General features: G+C 41.2%; 1 protein-coding gene across 3 annotated transcripts in view; it reads right to left on the bottom strand.

Moving 5' to 3' along the window:
* HSPA4 (heat shock protein family A (Hsp70) member 4) overlaps nucleotides 1-17,547 on the bottom strand; it is a 45,295-nt gene that overhangs the window by 14,538 nt on the left and 13,210 nt on the right. For all 3 annotated transcript variants that reach the window (XR_014838791.1, XR_014838792.1, XM_005661654.4), the window contains exons 4-10: nucleotides 15,547-15,669; nucleotides 8,955-9,054; nucleotides 8,099-8,232; nucleotides 5,940-6,184; nucleotides 2,000-2,076; nucleotides 668-819; nucleotides 59-165 (exon numbers count right to left, since the gene is read on the bottom strand). Coding sequence is in view for 1 of the 3 variants with exons in the window: in XM_005661654.4 (XP_005661711.1) it covers nucleotides 59-165; nucleotides 668-819; nucleotides 2,000-2,076; nucleotides 5,940-6,184; nucleotides 8,099-8,232; nucleotides 8,955-9,054; nucleotides 15,547-15,669 (938 nt within the window). In the remaining 2 variants the exon portion in view is untranslated. The remainder of the gene's footprint in view (nucleotides 1-58; nucleotides 166-667; nucleotides 820-1,999; nucleotides 2,077-5,939; nucleotides 6,185-8,098; nucleotides 8,233-8,954; nucleotides 9,055-15,546; nucleotides 15,670-17,547) is intronic.

Raw genomic sequence — 17,547 nt, 5'->3', positions numbered from 1 at the left:
GTATTATTTTACTCAACCTTAACTTTTAAGTATAAAAATATTTAATAAACATTATTACCTTGATCCTTCTTCAGCTGGAGAATTCCATCTCAGAGATATTGGATATGGTACTACATCAGTGATAGAAAATTCTCTGACTTTGAAAGCAGGCGATAAGATTGCACACTAGAATAGTAATTTTTAAAAATTCCATTTGGCAAGTAGACATCATGAACCAATTATTAAAAGACCTAATAATAATAACTTCAGAGGCCATCAATGATTTTTAAATATTTACATTAATTTATAGTATATAAATAAGTGGTTTTATAAATATCTATCATTTGTCAAATTACTTATAAAATCTAGCTACTCTTTTTCATTTTTCCATTAACCTCAACCTTTATTTAACGATTGTAAAAGACTACTTCATACAACAAATATGCCAAATTCTAGTGGTGTTTCAGGTTTACCTATGTTTTTAGTAAACTACATCATCTTACTACATGTTACAGAGTAAAATTCCATTTATGAATGCCACCTAAGACATGAATTTTAAAACAAAAGTTTCAGAATCTTAAACCTTAAGATTACTCTGAGCTAATCTCAGACTAGCTGGATACATAAAACCGCTACTATATTGTTATAATACCTATAAATGGCTACCTGTGAAAAAAAGCAAGCTCACCTGCAATGCACAGCCTCGAGTAACAGCTTCATCAGCATTTAGTGTTGTACTAAGTTCTTTACCAAAAAATTTGCTGATCTTCTCTTTCACTGCAGGGATACGTGTTGCACCACCAACTATCTCCACTGCATAAATATCTTCTTTCTTTAACCCTATTTTAAAACAATTGGAACCATTTAGATTTTTTTAGATCTGTAAATTATACTGAAATATAAGATCAATATAAATCACAACATTAACTCAGATATTTAACAAAACCTGGCCATTCCCCCCCCTTCCACCACCACCACCACAACATGCACACACACACAGTTATGTGCCATCTGGATGCAGGGAGTTATGTTTTGACACTCAAAATGAAGGCAGGGACAACAATATCAGGACTTAAGATGTGAGGGCCAGGAATACCTAACATCTTAAGACTGTATAAGAAGAGCAATCTCAGAAACAGTCTCACACAATTAGCTATTAAAACATCAACAGTTAAACTAGCCATTTAAAAAAAAAAAAAAAAGAAGGGCCTCAAAATATTAGATTTTCCGACATGGGATGAAAAAAAAAGGGGGTATTCAGATGCACATCTAGCCACTTCAGCACTCCATCCAAAGCATAAGCTTAGTCCCGACTATGACACAGGTACAGTCTTCTTATATCAGAAGAAAAGATGGTACACACCAAGGCTCCACAGCACTCATAAAATAGCTCTGGTTTCCTGAAACAATTTGTTGAGAAGGACTATTTAAAGAAATGGGCTGTAGCGGTATAGAAAGAACATGCCCACCTGTCATACTCATTCTGACTTAAGAGCTGAGCTTGATTACAGTACATCTCAACACTATCAAACAGTTAGCAACAACACAAGAGCGGACTCTAGGGAAAGCTTGTCAAGGTTTTGCAGTATCAGTCATGTATTTTTAAAGTAAACTTACACCAGACAACATTAAAGCATTCTATTCAATGAAGTATATGGTTATCCTATCTTCCCTTATTACTCAGCAAAATATTCACTGGCAGAAAAACCTCTAAGACTACCACAGCAACACTGCTAAAGACAATTACTACCACTATGAAATAACTGAGATTAAATCCATCTCTGAATCTGAATTAGGTTTCCTAGGAAAACTATTAGATTTCCCCAGAAACTATCATCAAAAATAACTTGAGGTGGGGTGGGCGTGGGGGTACACTCTAGGGGAAAGGTAGAGATGAAAGAAGTTTAATACAGCACTGCAATAATTCATGCAATGAAAATTTGTAAAACTGGGGGGAAAAGCAATTAACAACATTTTCCAAAGAGCCTGAGATGAACAATTCAATCACAAATATACTTACTGGCCTGTTCCAAAACACTGCGAAGTGGTGGCTCCACTCTAGCTAAGAGATCATCACACATCTCCAGAAATTTGCCTCTGTGAAAAAAAAAAACAGTAAGTTAAATCACATTCCACTTTTATGTGGAATAAATGGTTATACACATTTATAGGATAGGAGTTCCCACTGTGGTACAATGGGATCGGCAGCATCGTGGGAGCACTTGGTCACAGGTTCGACATCTCGGAACCAGCATGATGGGTTAAGGATCCATCATTGCCATAGCTGTGGCTTAAGTCACAAATACGGCTCAAATCTGATCTCTGGCCTGGGAACTCCTTATGTCGAGGAGTGGCCAAAAATGGGGGGGGGGGGGGGAGACAGAGAAAAACAAGTACTGGCAAGGATGGAAAGAGATTAGATCAGGCAAACATTCCTGGTAGGAATAGAAAATGATGTAGCCACTTTGTAAAAGAGTTTGGCAATTACTCAAAATATTAAACAGTGTTCCCACATTACCCAGCAATTCCACCCTAGGCATCTATTCAAGACAATGGAAAATAGGATCAAACGAAAACTTGCACATGAATGTTCACAGCAGCATTATTCGTAACAAGCAAAAAAGTGCAAAAAATCCTAAAGGCAAAAAGGAATGATAACAATAAAAGGGATTAATACATGTGGGAACACGGACAAACTCTGAAAACACTATGCTAAATGAAATAAGCCAATCACAAAAGAATATGGGGTGGTTTTTATGAAGGTTTTTTTGGCTCTTGGGCCAGAGATCAAACCCAAGCCACAGCAGGGACCCAAGCTAGGCAGTTACAACAATGGATCCTTAATCTGTTGCTCCACAAGAGAGCTCCAAGAACATATATGACTAACTTGATTTATATGAAATGTTCGGAACTGGTAAATCCATAGATTAACAACTGTCTACGGCTGGGGTGGGGGGGAGCCAGGGAAAGACAGCTATTGGGTACAGGGTTGTTGGTTTTTTTTCCCTTCAATTAATACACTTTGGGGGTGGTTTTTTTTTTTTTTTTTTTTTTTTTTAAGGGCCACACCCGCAGTAAATGGAAGTTCCCAGGCTAGGGGTCAAATTAGAGCTGCAGCTGCCGGCCTACACACAGCCACAGCAACGCAGGATCCAAGCTGTGTCTGTGACCTACATCACAGATCATGGCAACGCCAGATCCTTAACCCACTGAGTGAGGACAGGGATCGAAATCACTTCCTCATGGATCCTAACTGGGTTTCTTACTGCTGAGCCCCAATGGGAACTCCAATTTAGGTTTACGAAGAAATAACACAAAGTACAGAGAACTCCCACATACCGCTTACCCCCTCCACCCAGTTTCTCTATTAACATCCTGCATTACATACATTTCTAACAAAAGATGAGCCAATATTGATACGACAGTATAAATTAGGGTTCTACAGTGTTTGACAAATGTGTAAGTATTCACCATTACAGTATCACACTGAATAGTTTCGCTGCTCTAAAAATCCTCTGAATTCTATCGATTCATTCCTCCCTTCCACCGAACCCCAGCTAACCACTGATCTTTTCACTATCTCCATAGTTTTGCCTTTTCTAGAATGTCATGTAGTTGGAATCATGCAGTATATAACCTCTTCAGACTGACTTTTTTTTGCTTAGAAATATGCATTTAATAAGGTTCCTCAATATCTTTTCATAGACTGATAGCCATTTAGACTTTATGTAGTGATAAAAATATTCTAAAATTGTCTTGTGGTAATGGGTGGTAATATATTAAAATCTACTGAATTATATACTTTAAATGTGTGACTTATGAATTACATCTCAAAAAAAAAAAGAAAAACAGTATAGAGGTAGAGAATTACACTCACCAGAATGGTAAAAATTCAAGACACCTAATACCAATATTGGTTACCACATATAGCAACCAAAACTCTGATTTTGGTAGCAATTTTAAATGACAGTTTTATTTCTAACAGCAAAAAAACTAGAAAGAGCCAGTGTCCATTAATAGGAGAAAATGATAAATCTACAATGTCATACTAGGAAACAGTAGTGAGAAATAGGAAAAAAAATAATAAACCTACAATGTCATACTAGGCAGCAATATACAAGAAGGAACAAATGATAGATGCAACAACTAAATGAATCTCAAGTTTTATACTAAGCAAAACAAATCTTACACAAAAAGACCAAATACTGTATGATTCCATTTATAAGAAATCCTAAAATAAGTAAACGTAATCTATGCCCCATCCCCATCCCCCCAAAAAATGAAAACCTAATCAGTGGCTACCTCAGGTATGAAGGCCTGAGAAAATCTTTCCAAAATGATGATGAAAGTAGTAGTTTACAAAGATGTATGGAATTGTTGAAACGCAGCAAAGTCAAACTCTATTTAAAATGCTTAAATGTGTAGATAAACATTTGTTACTGGCTCTTAGATGCATTAAAAAATAAAATTTATGGGGAGTTCCCATCATGGCGCAGTGGAAATGAATCCGACTAGTAACCATGAGGTTCTGGGTTCCATCCCTGGCCTCGATCAGTGGGTTAAGGATCCAGAGTGGCCGTGAGCTGTACTATAGATCGAAGACATGATACGGCTTTGATCCAGCGTTGCTGTGACTGTGGTGTAGGCCAGCAGCTGTAGTTCCAATTCAACCACTAGCCTGGGAACCTCCATATGCAACAGGCGCGGCCCTAAAAAGCAAAAACTAATAATAATAATAAAATAATAAAACTGATGGGAGTTCCCATCATGACTCAGTGGAAATGAATCCAACTAGTATCCATGAGGATTCGGGCTCCATCCCTGGCCTCACTCAGTGGGTTAAGGATTGATCCATTGTTGCCCCACCCAGGCTAGGGTTTGAACTGGAACTACAGCTGCAAAACTACAAATGTAGATTTGCTTTCATTTCTCCTGGGCATATACCTAGGAGTGGAACTGCTGAATCATACGTAACTCTATTTTACTCATTTTTGTGTAAATTACGTATTTCTGAACTTTTAGAAGGGAAGTATGCACATCCACTAGAGATGTACTGGACACACTGAAAACAGTATGGCAACTCCTCAAAGAGCCAAACATGACTACCATATGACCCAGCAATTCCACTCCTAGCTATAGAACTGAAAACTAGCCCGGCTAGTATCCATTAGGATGTGGGTTCAATACCTGGCCTCGCTCAGTGGGTTAAGGATCTGGTATTGCCATAATAAGCTATGTTGTAGGTCAAAGACAAGGCTCAGATCCTGCGTTGCTGTGGCTGTGGTATAGGACAGCAGCTGCAGCTCTGATTCAAACCCTAGCCTGGGAACTTCCATATGCCACAGTGTGGCCCTAAAAAAAAAAAAAAAAAAACCACCAATTTATGATCAATGACTAAAGCAAATTCAGTATAATTCTGCATTAAAGCGATTTGCCCTGAATTTAGGTTTATGAAAACTGTTAACTCATGTATAATACATGCACATGTAAGGAACTACAAATTTCCTGGAATATTCCATTAACCAGAACAAACATCATAGTCTATATATTAAAATACCCAAACCCAATCATCACATAAAAGGCAGAATCCTAAATGCCCTCCTAATTTTACCTAGAGAACTGAAGTTATCATATAACAAGCATGATGTTTCCAGCAATTAACTAATAGGCTAAAATAAGTAGAGAAACATCACAGTTCAGTTCACGATCAAAATACTGATATGGGGAGTTCCTGTCGTGACTCAGCGGAAACGAACCTAACTAGCATCCATGAGGACGCAGGTTCAATCCCTGGCCTTGCTCAGTGGGTTAAGGATCCAGCATTGCTACGGCTATGGTGCAGGCTGGCGGCTACAGATCCTATTCGACCACTAGCCTGGGAACCTCCATTTAGGCCACAGGCATGGCCCTAAAGAGACAAAAAAAAAAGTGTGTGTGTGTATATATATTAATATGGTTACCTATTCATAGTTCCAGATACATCAACATCATTCATAAAACATTCGATGCTCAAGGGAAGGTCTGAAGCATTTGCACTCATCAATTTCTTGAGTTTCTCACATTCCTGAGACAGTCGTAATAATGCACGGATTTTGGATTTTATGTCTAGCTTGTATTTCTTTCCAAATTCTTCACAGAAGTGATTTACTAGCACCTCATCAAATTTTCTGCCTCCAAGTGTTGTGTCAAATGCAGTGGCCAGAACCTTCGGAAAAAGATAATTCAAAAATGAACCAATCAATTAAATTTTTATCATGATATATATTTAACTGGTAAATGATAAATTATAAATATAAAAAGCAGGGAAGAGATACCAAGGGTGAAACATGGCAATATGCGTCTGTCATTTAATCATGGGTTACAACTATAAAAAAGAGATACTGTAATCCCCAATTTAGAGATGATGCTACAGCCCTGATGGATCAGATAATCTGCGGGTCACAAAGATATTAAGTGGCAGAAGCACAATTCAAAACCCAATCTCAAGTCCAAAATCTATGGCTTCTCCACTACACCAATCTGAGTCCAAACAACTACAATTCAAGGCCCAATACACATGTACACAATTCTGGTCTTATCGCTACCACAAAATTAATACCAAAGGTGCAATTCACCACCAGAAAACAGACTAATTAGCCTAGGTTATCCATTTCCAAATCTCTAGCAGATTAGAAGCAAACCAATCAGATTCAATAACAGAAGGTTGGCTAAATAAGTGATGAGCCACACCCTTAAAACAATCTTTCCAAAGAATGTTAAATGTTCTGAGGAAATGAACTCATGAAAAACACGACACAGAACTGAATACAGTATAATTCTAACTTTGTGTTCATAAAAAATTAGAATGAAATATACCAAACAGCAGTAAGATAACAAATGTTTTTTCTTTATACATGTTTCCAAATTTGTTATGATTTTATAGTAAGTATTTCGATAATTAAATTTTAATTATCATTGGAAAACTCCAATAACAGCTGATAGTGAAGAACAATGGGGGGGGAGGAAGCAGATACACATCACTTTGACTCAAAGACAAATATGGCTAATATTATTATTCCTAGTTTTATTATGGCTAAATTATGGCTAATACCTTCTGTCTAAAAAGGTAAGAGTATGGGTTTTAGAAGTAACCCCATTATAGATTAAAGTACAGCTTAAACTCTGAGAATTACACGTGGTTCACTATTAATCATAAAACTCAGGAACTTCTTCTTTCTCAACCATCCCGAAGATCTGCTCTATATACTTTTTAAAAAAGACAGAAACAAATAAAATATAAAGCAGAACCAAGTCCAGCTCTCAAAGAAACAGGACTGTAACAAAGAGAAACTCAAATTCCCTCCAAACCTAACAAATACTCACTTCAGGAAAGTGAGTATCCCAACCACCCCCAAAGGCAGGGGAGGAAACCCAATTTAGACTTTGGCACCAGGAATCTTGATATAGAATCCAAATACAAAGCAAGTACTCGAAAAGTCCTTGGTCCTTAAGCTAACTCTCGGTAAAATCACCAAGCTAGAGAACTGATTTTCTGTCTGACAAACTAGCACATACCATCCAATTCAACTGTGACCATGATCACCTGCTGGTTCCTCCTTGCCATTAACACTGCTAGACTTGTGTGTGTACAAAACTCCTTCCTCCAGAGCTCTAACCTTGCCAGAAATCTAGAATATCACTCTTAATCTGGTTTCTTTGGACCATCAAAGTTCTGATCACTCCACCCTGTTCCCAGGACACTAAAAACCTTAAGGACAAGAAGAGAATACTTTATTACTCTCTCAATCCTCAGTGTATGATATACCAAGGGCCTAAACATTAAAGAATCCTAGTAAGCCTGCAAGGCAAGCATTATTTTCCCCACAATACAGTTAAGAAAAATAGACTCAGGAATCTTAGGAGCATTTTCCGCCAGGTCTATGCTCTTTGCTTCACATCGGATCTTTCTTCCGCCCCAGCCCTACACACCTAGTTTCTAGTTCAAATGGCTCAGAGGATGTTTCCATTAATGAAACAAAATTCTTGAAACAAAATTCTTTAACCAACTATTTTGAGTTGCACTAATAAATTTCTAATTGCCATACACTTGCAATACAGTCTTCTGGAAATATACACTTACCTTAAGTTTTCCTCTATTAAATGCACACACAGAAACTTGATAAGAAGAATGCCCCATGTCTACAAAAACTACATTTCTTGGCTTCTCTTCTAAGGCAGGAAGATCTTGCTTATAGATTCCATATGCAAGAGCAACTACATAAGAAAAAAATTCAACAAAATATAATTTAAGTAGTAAACTTAAAATCCTTTTAAGTAGGAAGAAACAGACTCCGTATAAAGCAAACAGGGCTGCATCATATGCTGTTTTAGAAAAAAATCAAAACGTTTGTAAGTTTCAAATGATCTATTCATGAAGAAGATTAAAGAGTTAATGCTTACTGCACTTAGGCTTCCTTAGTGTTTCTAATTTCCCATTTCAGCGGCTTTTTTTGACAATTTTTCCCAATTTACTTCCCACTTTTCCTAAGATTTTTTCCAATATCAATTCTACCCTTGTGACATCTCAGCATTCCCATAAATTCTGCTCCCTAAGATGCTGCTTTTTATATACCCCATCCTTCTGAATCCACCAGTCCACAAGCTGAAGAAAAAGTATTTAAACCAAAGCAATGCTATAAACACACAATGCATTACTTTCCAAACAAGTATGTGATTAAATACCAAAGTAAATGTTATGAGAATACAGAAAAAGCACTTGTCAGATGAATTCTTCATATGTGACAGAATATCCAAAAAATACTATGACACACAGGTGGTAAGTGCCCCAAGCAAAATAAGGAACAAGAAACCCTAGGGTTTTAAGATTTCACAACTTCAAGACTGAGTAAGTCAAAACTTCATTAATCCCTGCTCCCATGGAAAATAAAAGGAAAAAAAAAAAAAAAAAAAAACCAATCCAGTTAATGGACTCTTACCTGCAGTAGTTTCATTCATTAATCGCAGGCAATTGAGACCTGCAATCTGTGTTGCATCCATCACTGATCTTCTTTCTGCATCAGTATAGAAACAAGGAACCTATTAAAAAATAATTGAAATTTTACTATATTATGGAGATTCCTTGTTTAAAATGCACCTGTCAAAAAAATAGGCAAATCCAGAAATGCCTTCATATACCTATAGTAATTTATTTTGTATATGGACCAAAGAAGTATTTCAAGCCAGTAGGGAACTCTACAGTAGTCTTGGCACAAGTGAATGGTCACACAGAAAAAAATAATAAAACTGCATTCCTAACCACACAGCTAATAGCAAAATGTATTTCAAGTCAAGGATTTAAATGTTTTTAAAAAATCATGAGTTCCTGTCGTGGCTCAGTGGTAATGAACCCACCTAGTATCCACAAGGACCTAGGTTTGATCCCTGGCCTTGCTCAGTGGGTTAAGGATCCAGCATTGTCATGAGTTGTGGTGTGGGTAGCAGACGTGGCTCAGAGCTGGTGTTGCTGTGGCTGTGGCATGGGCTGGCAGCTGTAGCTCCGATTAGAACCCTAGCCTGGGAACTAACATATGCTGCAGATGTAGCGCTAAAAAGACCAAAAAAACCAAAACAAGAAAAAAAAAAAAAACTTGAGTATCAGAATGAAAGGGAACCTTTACCATCAAATAAGAAGGGATTTTCTAAAGATAACACAAAACCCAAAGAACTAGGGGGCACAGCCGCCAAGAAAGGCAGGTGTCCACTAGCAGGCAGTGCTGGGTCCTTGGCTGGGATGGGGGCCACGGGCGGGACAGGCAAGACAGCTTGCTGCCTCCTGCTCACTGCAGCAAAAGCAGCAGGCGCCAGCAAGGCCCACAGGAAGTGGAGGTGTAGCCTGGCAGGTGGGACACTCAGGCAGGGCCATGGCTCGCTGAACCAAGAGCAGTGCTGTTCTCACTCCAAGAAGAGAAGTGAGAACAGCACTGTGGTTGGGCCTCGTGATCTTCATGAACCTGCTGGCCCTGTGTGTGCTAGCCTCTCCTGTTTGGAATCTATTCATGTCCTGCTTCGCTGCTGACGGGCTCAGGATCTACTTCACCACCATCATTCCCTGAACTTCTTCCAGGATGCAGAGAAGCAGCTGGCCATGCTCTGCCTTTTCTGGGTCCACATGGTTCTTTGCCTCAAGATATCTTCGAGATGCTGGTGAAGCAGACTCAGGAGCTCTGGTTTGTGTGTTTCTCTCCAGTATTCATTCTCCTGCAGCTGCTCATAATTCACAGAAGGGTCAACTAGTCTTGCAGAGCTAAGCTAGAATGCTGGACCCCAAGCTGAGGTCCCCTTTCTACTGAACCAGAGAAGTCTGGGTCTGAAGGCCAGCTCCTGACCTGCTGAGTGCCCAGTTTTCTCTGTCTCTATGATGTCTGAAATTGTTCAGCAGGGCCACAAAGAAAAGCTTTGATCCTTAGAATGTATTCCCTCTTTGTTTGTTTAGGGCCACACCCGTGGCATATGGAGGTTCCCAGGCGAGAGGTCGAATGGGAGCTGTAGCCACCAGCCTACACCACAGCCACAGCCACAGCCACGCGGGATCCAAGCCACATCTGAGATCTACACCACAGCTCATGGCAACGCCAGATCCTTAGTGAGTGAGTGAGGTCGGGGATCAAAGCCGCAACCTCATGGTTACTAGTGGGATTCATTTCCAATGAGCCACTAAGGGAACTCCATAGAATGTATTCCCTCTTATTTTATGCTCTGGATAGCTAATCCTGGGTTAAAATCCTAAAAAAGAGCCCCAAGCCACACAGTCCTGAACTCTGACAGTCAGAAACTGCATATAAGCAAAACGTCCTGATGGACTCAGTATTTCATGGGTCCGAGGAAAATGCCCGATGTGCAAAGGCTGCAAAGCCGGACCCAGGGTTTCCTCTGGCCAGCAGCGCTGACCTGAGAGCTCACTGCCCCATTCCCCTAGACAAGACTTCCTTAGATCCTGGAGCTCTAAAAAGTGCAAACCAGCTTGTGTTTTCACCCCTGTGTCATTGAGGAGGATACCCCTTTCTTCACTCCAGCCCAGGCAAACAGGAATATGATGAATAAGGATGACTGGGACTCTACCTGGAGATCCGTCACTTGAGAAAAGAACCCGCTTTCAAGGCACGCTTGGCTTCCCATGCCAGCAAAACGCAGTGCCACAACTTTTCCACCACCTTGTGGCCAGCACTGTTAGAAAACCTGAGACAGTTTCAGGCCTCCCTAAGGGACCAAAGAGACGGACAGGTGTTCTGATGCTTGCAGGCACTGAGACCTACAAATACTAAGTTTACAAATGGTCTCAGTCCACATCTGTCAAACTGAGGTCTTTGGTTTAATGTCAGTAAGGTGCCAAAGGAGAACATTTGCTGAAATGAATATGAGAAGTTTCCACTGTGGTGCACTGGGATCAACAGCATCTTTGCAGCACCAGGACGCAGGTTTGATCCCCAGCCCAGCACAGGAGGTTAAAAGGATCCAGTGTTGCCACAGCATAGGTTGCTCATATAAGCCGAGCTCGAATATGATCCCTGGCCCAAGAACTCCATATGTACCTGGGCAGCCAAAAAATAAAAAAAAATAAAGAGAGGAGTTCCCTGGTGACTCAGTGGGTTAAGGATTTGGCATTGTCACTGCAGTGGCCTGGGTCACTGCTGTGGCAACAGGTTCAATCCCTGGCCTGGGAACTTACCCATGACTCAGGTGTGGCCAGAAATAATAATAAAGAAAATAGGAGCTCCCTGGTGGGTCAGTCGGTTAAGGGTTTGGCATCACTGCTGTGGCACAGGCTCAATCCCTGGCCCGGAAACTTCCACATGTCACACGCACAGCCAAAAACATTAAGTAAAATAAAAATAAAATAATGTTTGCTGGGGGTGGAGGGGGCAGAGTAAAAAGGGAGGTGAGGAGGATTGATATATCTGACTCACTTAAAAATTCTAATGACCAAATGGAGGAAAATATTTGCAACTCACATCATAAAAGAGCAAAGAGTTTCTCAAATATACAAAGAACTACAAATCAAAATGACCACAAATTCAAAATAAAATAAGCAAAGGACAGGAACATTTCACAAAAAGGGAAATAAAAAAATGACTCAAAAATTTTTAAATGTTCAAGTTTACCTCAAGAGTGAAATATTATAATCACATACACTGGAGTTCCCGTTGCGGCTCAGTGGTTAATGAATCTAGCATCCATGAGGACGCAGGTTCAATCCCTGGCCTTGCTCAGTGGATTAAAGATCCGGTGTTGCCATGAGCTGTGCTGTACATCACAGACGAGGCTCAGATCTGGTGCTGCGGCTGTGGTGTAGGCCGGTGTCTGCAGCTCCAATTCAACCCCTAGCCTGGGAACTTCCATATGCCACAGGTAGGGCCCTAAAAAGAAGAAAAAAAAATTTTAAGTTAAAAAAAAGTCTACTGGAGTTCCCGTCGTGGCGCAGTGGTTAACGAATCCGACTAGGAACCATGAGGTTGTGGGTTCGGTCCTTGCCCTTGCTCAGTGGGTTAACGATCCGGCGTTGCCGTGAGCTGTGGTGTAGGTTGCAGACGCGGCTCGGATCCCGCGTTGCTGTGGCTCTGGCGTAGGCCGGTGGCTACAACTCCGATTCGACCCCTAGCCTGGGAACCTCCATATGCCGCAGGAGCGGCCCAAGAAATAGCAACAACAACAACAACAACAACAAAAAGACAAAAAATAAAACATTAAAAAAAAAAAGTCTACAGTGGAAATAGCCACAACTCTGTAAATCAACTACACTTCAATTAAAAAACAATCTGGAAACAATCTGAATGTCCAACAAATATGAACTACTTATATAGATTATGGTAAATACATAAACTGGGACACCACGGCCACAAAAGGAGGACAGCACCTCTTTACTGCTATGGAACAAATACAAGGTAAACTGCCCAAAATTTACTAAAAGAAAAATCAAAGTAAAAAAGGACCCATATATATTTTGCTTGGATACATAAAAATCTCTGGAAAGATCTGTAACAAAGTGGTAGAACTGCTAACCTATGGGGCGGGGGGAGAAAACCTACTTACTAAGTACAAGAGTGTGCTAAAACTTCCCATATACCCTTTTACATATTTGATCTGATTTGATCAGGAGAGTTATTATTACCTTCCCCCCAAAATAAAGCTTATGTTTTAACAAAAATCACCTTGTAAATAAAGTGAAATAGGAGTTCCCGTCGTGGCTCAGTGGTTAACGAATCCGACTGGGAACCATGAGGTTGCAGGTTCGGTCCCTGGCCTTGCTCAGTGGGTTAAGATCTGGCGTTGCCGTGAGCTGTGGTATAGGTCGCAGACTCGGCTCGGATACCGCGGTGCTGTGGATCTGGTGTAGGCCGGCAGCTACAGCTTTGATTCGACCCCTAGCCTGGGAACCTCCATATGCCGCAGGAGCGGCCCTAGAAAAGGCAAAAAAAAAAAAAAGTGAAATACACCCAGGCCCTAGTTACAAAGCAATCAAAGCAATCAGATACACCACAGTACCAAGAGCTGGAGCAGTGACTGTGCAGAAAGAGCTCACAGAGAGGCCAGAGACAGAGAGCCTCAGATAGGCCTGAAGGCAAGGCAGCCCCTTTCCTAGCATCTGGGGATTTGAATGATGAAGAGTTCCCTGAATCAAGAGAAAAATCTTCCGTGATTATGGGAGTGGCTCACTGAGCCCAAACTGTCTGTACAACATCATTTATGCTGAAGACATGGTGGGCCTACGCGAACGACCCTCAACAAAAGCACAGACGTCAAGGTTCAGGCAGAGCTTCCCTGGTGCATGACATTTCCTCTATGTTATCAAAACTTGTTGCTGGAGGGATTAAGCACTTCTGGTCTGACTCTGTTGGAAGGGACTCTTGGAAGCTTATATCTGGGTTCCCCCAGATACTGTCCATGTACCTTTTCCCTTCACTGATTTTGCTTTGCATCCTTTCACTATAATAAATCTTAGCTGTGCGTATGGCTATATTCTGAGTCCTGTGAATTCTCCTAGCAAATCACCGATACTCTTCAAGAACACCCAATGCATAATTTAATCCATCACCTTTTTAACTTGATCCCAAAATCTGAAAAAGCCACTCAGGCACTCTTGCCATTTTACACGAATTTTACCTCTACACAGAGCAAAATTCAGAATCAAAGTTAGGACAATAGGATCCCGTTGTGGTGCAGTGGTTAACGAATCCAACTAGGAACCATGAGGTTGCGGGTTTGGTCCCTGCCCTTGCTCAGTGGGTTAACGATCCGGCGTTGCAGTGAGCTGTGGTGTAGGTTGCAGACGCGGCTCGGATCCCGCGTTGCTGTGGCTCTGGCGTAGGCTGGCAGCTACAGCTTTGATTCGACCCCTAGCCTGGGAACCTCCATATGCCGCGGGAGCGGCCCAAGAAATGGCAAAAAGACAAAAAAAAAAAAAAGTTACGACAATAGATGGGGGATACAGGGACAAACGTTAAAGCCCAAAAGAGATTTGAGTAAAGGCAGAAACCATCTACGAAATACACTGCTTATACTGAATCTGAGCTCTATGGGGGAAGTTGCATTTTTATTCTTTGCACCCCCAAGATGTGGATTATGACTCATAATCCAACTCTTTCTGACAACTCTTCCTGATAAACGTCAGTACTACCTTTACTAGATAGCCGCGAACCAAGGAACGCATTAGATAAATGACTCTGAGGTAAAATAAGCTACCCAACAGTCCTTGCTTTGCTGACCTCTGCACTACCATATTAAGACAAAAGAGGCCAAAGAGCTAAAATATCAGACCCCAATTGCAGAATGAGGAGATTCTGTGGCAAAACAAACAAAGCCACCCAAATTTCAACCATCCCCAAGGACTCCACTATACTACAAGCGCAAAGCTACAGCCAGGCTTCCATCTAAACAGACACATGGAAAAGATGAAGTCTACTGCCGTCGTACCTTCAGTGCTAGATATAGAAACAGCCAAGAGGAGTTCTCGTGTGGCACAGCAGGTTAAGGATCCAGCACTGTCACTGCAGCAGCTCCCGTCGCTGCCTGTGGTACCGGTTTGATCCCTGGCCTGGGAATTTCCACATGCCAGAGGTGCAATTCCCCCCCACCACCCCCACCCAGCCAAAAAAAAGAAAAAAAAAAAACAGAAAAGGAAACGATAAAGATACAGAGATAGAGATGGAGAAAAAGCAGTGTTTTCTTTTCTTTTTGCTTTTTAGGGCTGCACTTGCAGCATATGGAAATTCCCAGGCTAGGGGTTCAATTGGGGCTGCAGCTGCTGGCCTACGTCACAGCCATACAGGAGCCAAGCCGCATGTGTGACCTACACCACAGCTCATGGCAATGCCGAATCCTTAACCCACTGAGCAAGACCAGGGATCAAACCCGAATCCTCATGGATACTAGTCGGGTTCCTTACCACTGAGCCTACCCTAGGAACCCTAGTTTGATATCTTCTTAAACTCACCATTAAAATCTAAGGCAGAAAGAAATTTTATTAGCAATTGACACCCTTCTTTTTCTGCTTCTTCATGCAAGACCCCAGTAATGTGTAAAGATTAGCCTCACCGAAACAACACAGTCCACAACAGGCTTCTTAAGAACACTTTCTGCCGTCTCCTTCAGTTTGGACAACAGCATAGCAGTCACTTGTTCTGTGGTAAAATTTCGCTCTTCCTCCATATATTTCACCTGCAATAAAACAACAAAAGGATCTAAACTTACTAAAAAATGAACAATCTCTAATATTATCAGTAGAACATTATCTCAAGAGGTGAGGACAACTATGTAAATGTGATGTTGTGACCACCACCAACACTTGAGACAAGTACCTGAGCAGAAGCAAACTGGTGTGTGTAGCTCACCAGGTTCCACACTGGCCCTTCCATCAAGACGTCTGGCAGTGGAAACTATTTTACCATCTGACATACTATGTGTTTCACTTTGTTTACTATCTTGACTTTATGATTATTGACCCAATTAGGATCCAATCTAACCCAAAGACATGCTTTTCGTCAATTTGTTCACTGCCATAGTCCCAATATCAAGGACAGACCTGACGCAATAAATCCTTGTTGAATTAAAGAATAAATGACAAAACTTCAAGATATCCTACAACCTGGATAAAAGCTTACAACCTCGATAAAGAGTCACAAACTTTCGTTGTTGTTAATTTTTTAGGGCCACACTCGTGGTATATTGAGGCTCTCAGGCTAGGGTCAAATGGGAGCTTCAGCACAGCAACATGGGATCCAAGCTGCGTCTGCGGCCTACACCACAGCTCACGGCAACGCCGGATCCTTAACCCACTGAGCGAGGCCAGGGATCAAACCCGCATCCTCGTGGATACTAGTCGGGTTCACTACCACTGAGCCACAACGGGAACTCCAAGAGTCACGAACTTTTAACATTGAATAGACTGCCTAAAGTAAGGCTGCATTCCACATGCCCATACTCTGCAACTACAATCTAGACCAGAAAGTGGCACTTTCTCCTCTTAGTTCCTGCTGCACCTCAGCTTGAACACCACATTCTCCTTACCTCCTTACTCCCCAGGCCAACCGTAACTTAAATTCTGCTTTAAATTGTAACAGTTTCTCACTTTACTGCATGATAAAGATGAGAAATCTACCTTCCTGGTGAAGCTACTCTTCTTCTCTCATTTGGTCAATTCCTCCAACCTCATACTTGGATCCACTTGTTTCCAGGTCTTCTCCCTACTCTTTCTCCTTTGCTCTTGTAATGCTTCTAACTAAATCTGCTAATACCCATCCTATTTCTTTCTAGGTATCCCCCATTTCCTCCGCTCCTTTTCCTTTTTTCTCCTCCTGCACTCCAGATTTATCCATTATTTGGTCCACTCAAACTGTTATGAAATTACTGACGAAGATACCCTAAGTAAACCCAGCAATCATTTTTCAGTTAGCAGAATTTACTTCCAATTTCAACTAAATTCTCAGCTACAACAGCACAAATGACTACCTTTTGCGCGTAACGCTCATCATCTCTTGGCTCTTGACCGTGTTCCCATGGTCCTTACGTCACCAAACGGGGTGTCTCAAACACCAAATTTTCTCTCTCTAAAACTTGGTTGCCTGGAAAGCTCACACACACTAGATTCCTCTTACCACCTGTGAGGGCAGGAGAGGCAGAAGTATCCACCCTATCCATCCTCCAGCCTCTAATCTCTTGTGTATGACCAGTTCATTACATGTTTCACAAAGAGACTCTCCTAGATATCCCAGAGATAGCAAGGACTAAAGTCCCCTTTCCCTGTTGTTGGAAAGAACAACACTTCTTTCCAATCCTAATGTCAAGAGTATGACCATGTATCTGGCTAGTGGCTTTAAAGTATTGATTTCTTTGCCTGGTCTTCCACGAGTCATTCACTAAAAATCCTTCCAGAAAGTCTGAAAGACTGTTGCATCAGCCAACAACACAAGGAGCAAAGGCAGTTACTTCACACCATCACTACCTAGCCATTCAACCCATGTTAACAGAGCCACCTATGGCTCCCAAACAAAATCCAGATGATTCAAAAAATGTCTAGTGGTCTTTACCAGCCAAAAG

Source organism: Sus scrofa, chromosome 2, assembly GCF_054392235.1.
Source record: "Sus scrofa isolate SSC_HxYL_T2T_F1_AM1 chromosome 2, Sscrofa_HxYL_maternal_Yorkshire_Landrace_v2.0, whole genome shotgun sequence".
In the NCBI taxonomy this organism is placed as follows: Eukaryota; Metazoa; Chordata; class Mammalia; order Artiodactyla; family Suidae; genus Sus; species Sus scrofa.
Note: the sequence above shows the minus strand (reverse complement) of the source record. Positions and strands in the feature narration are given on the sequence as shown.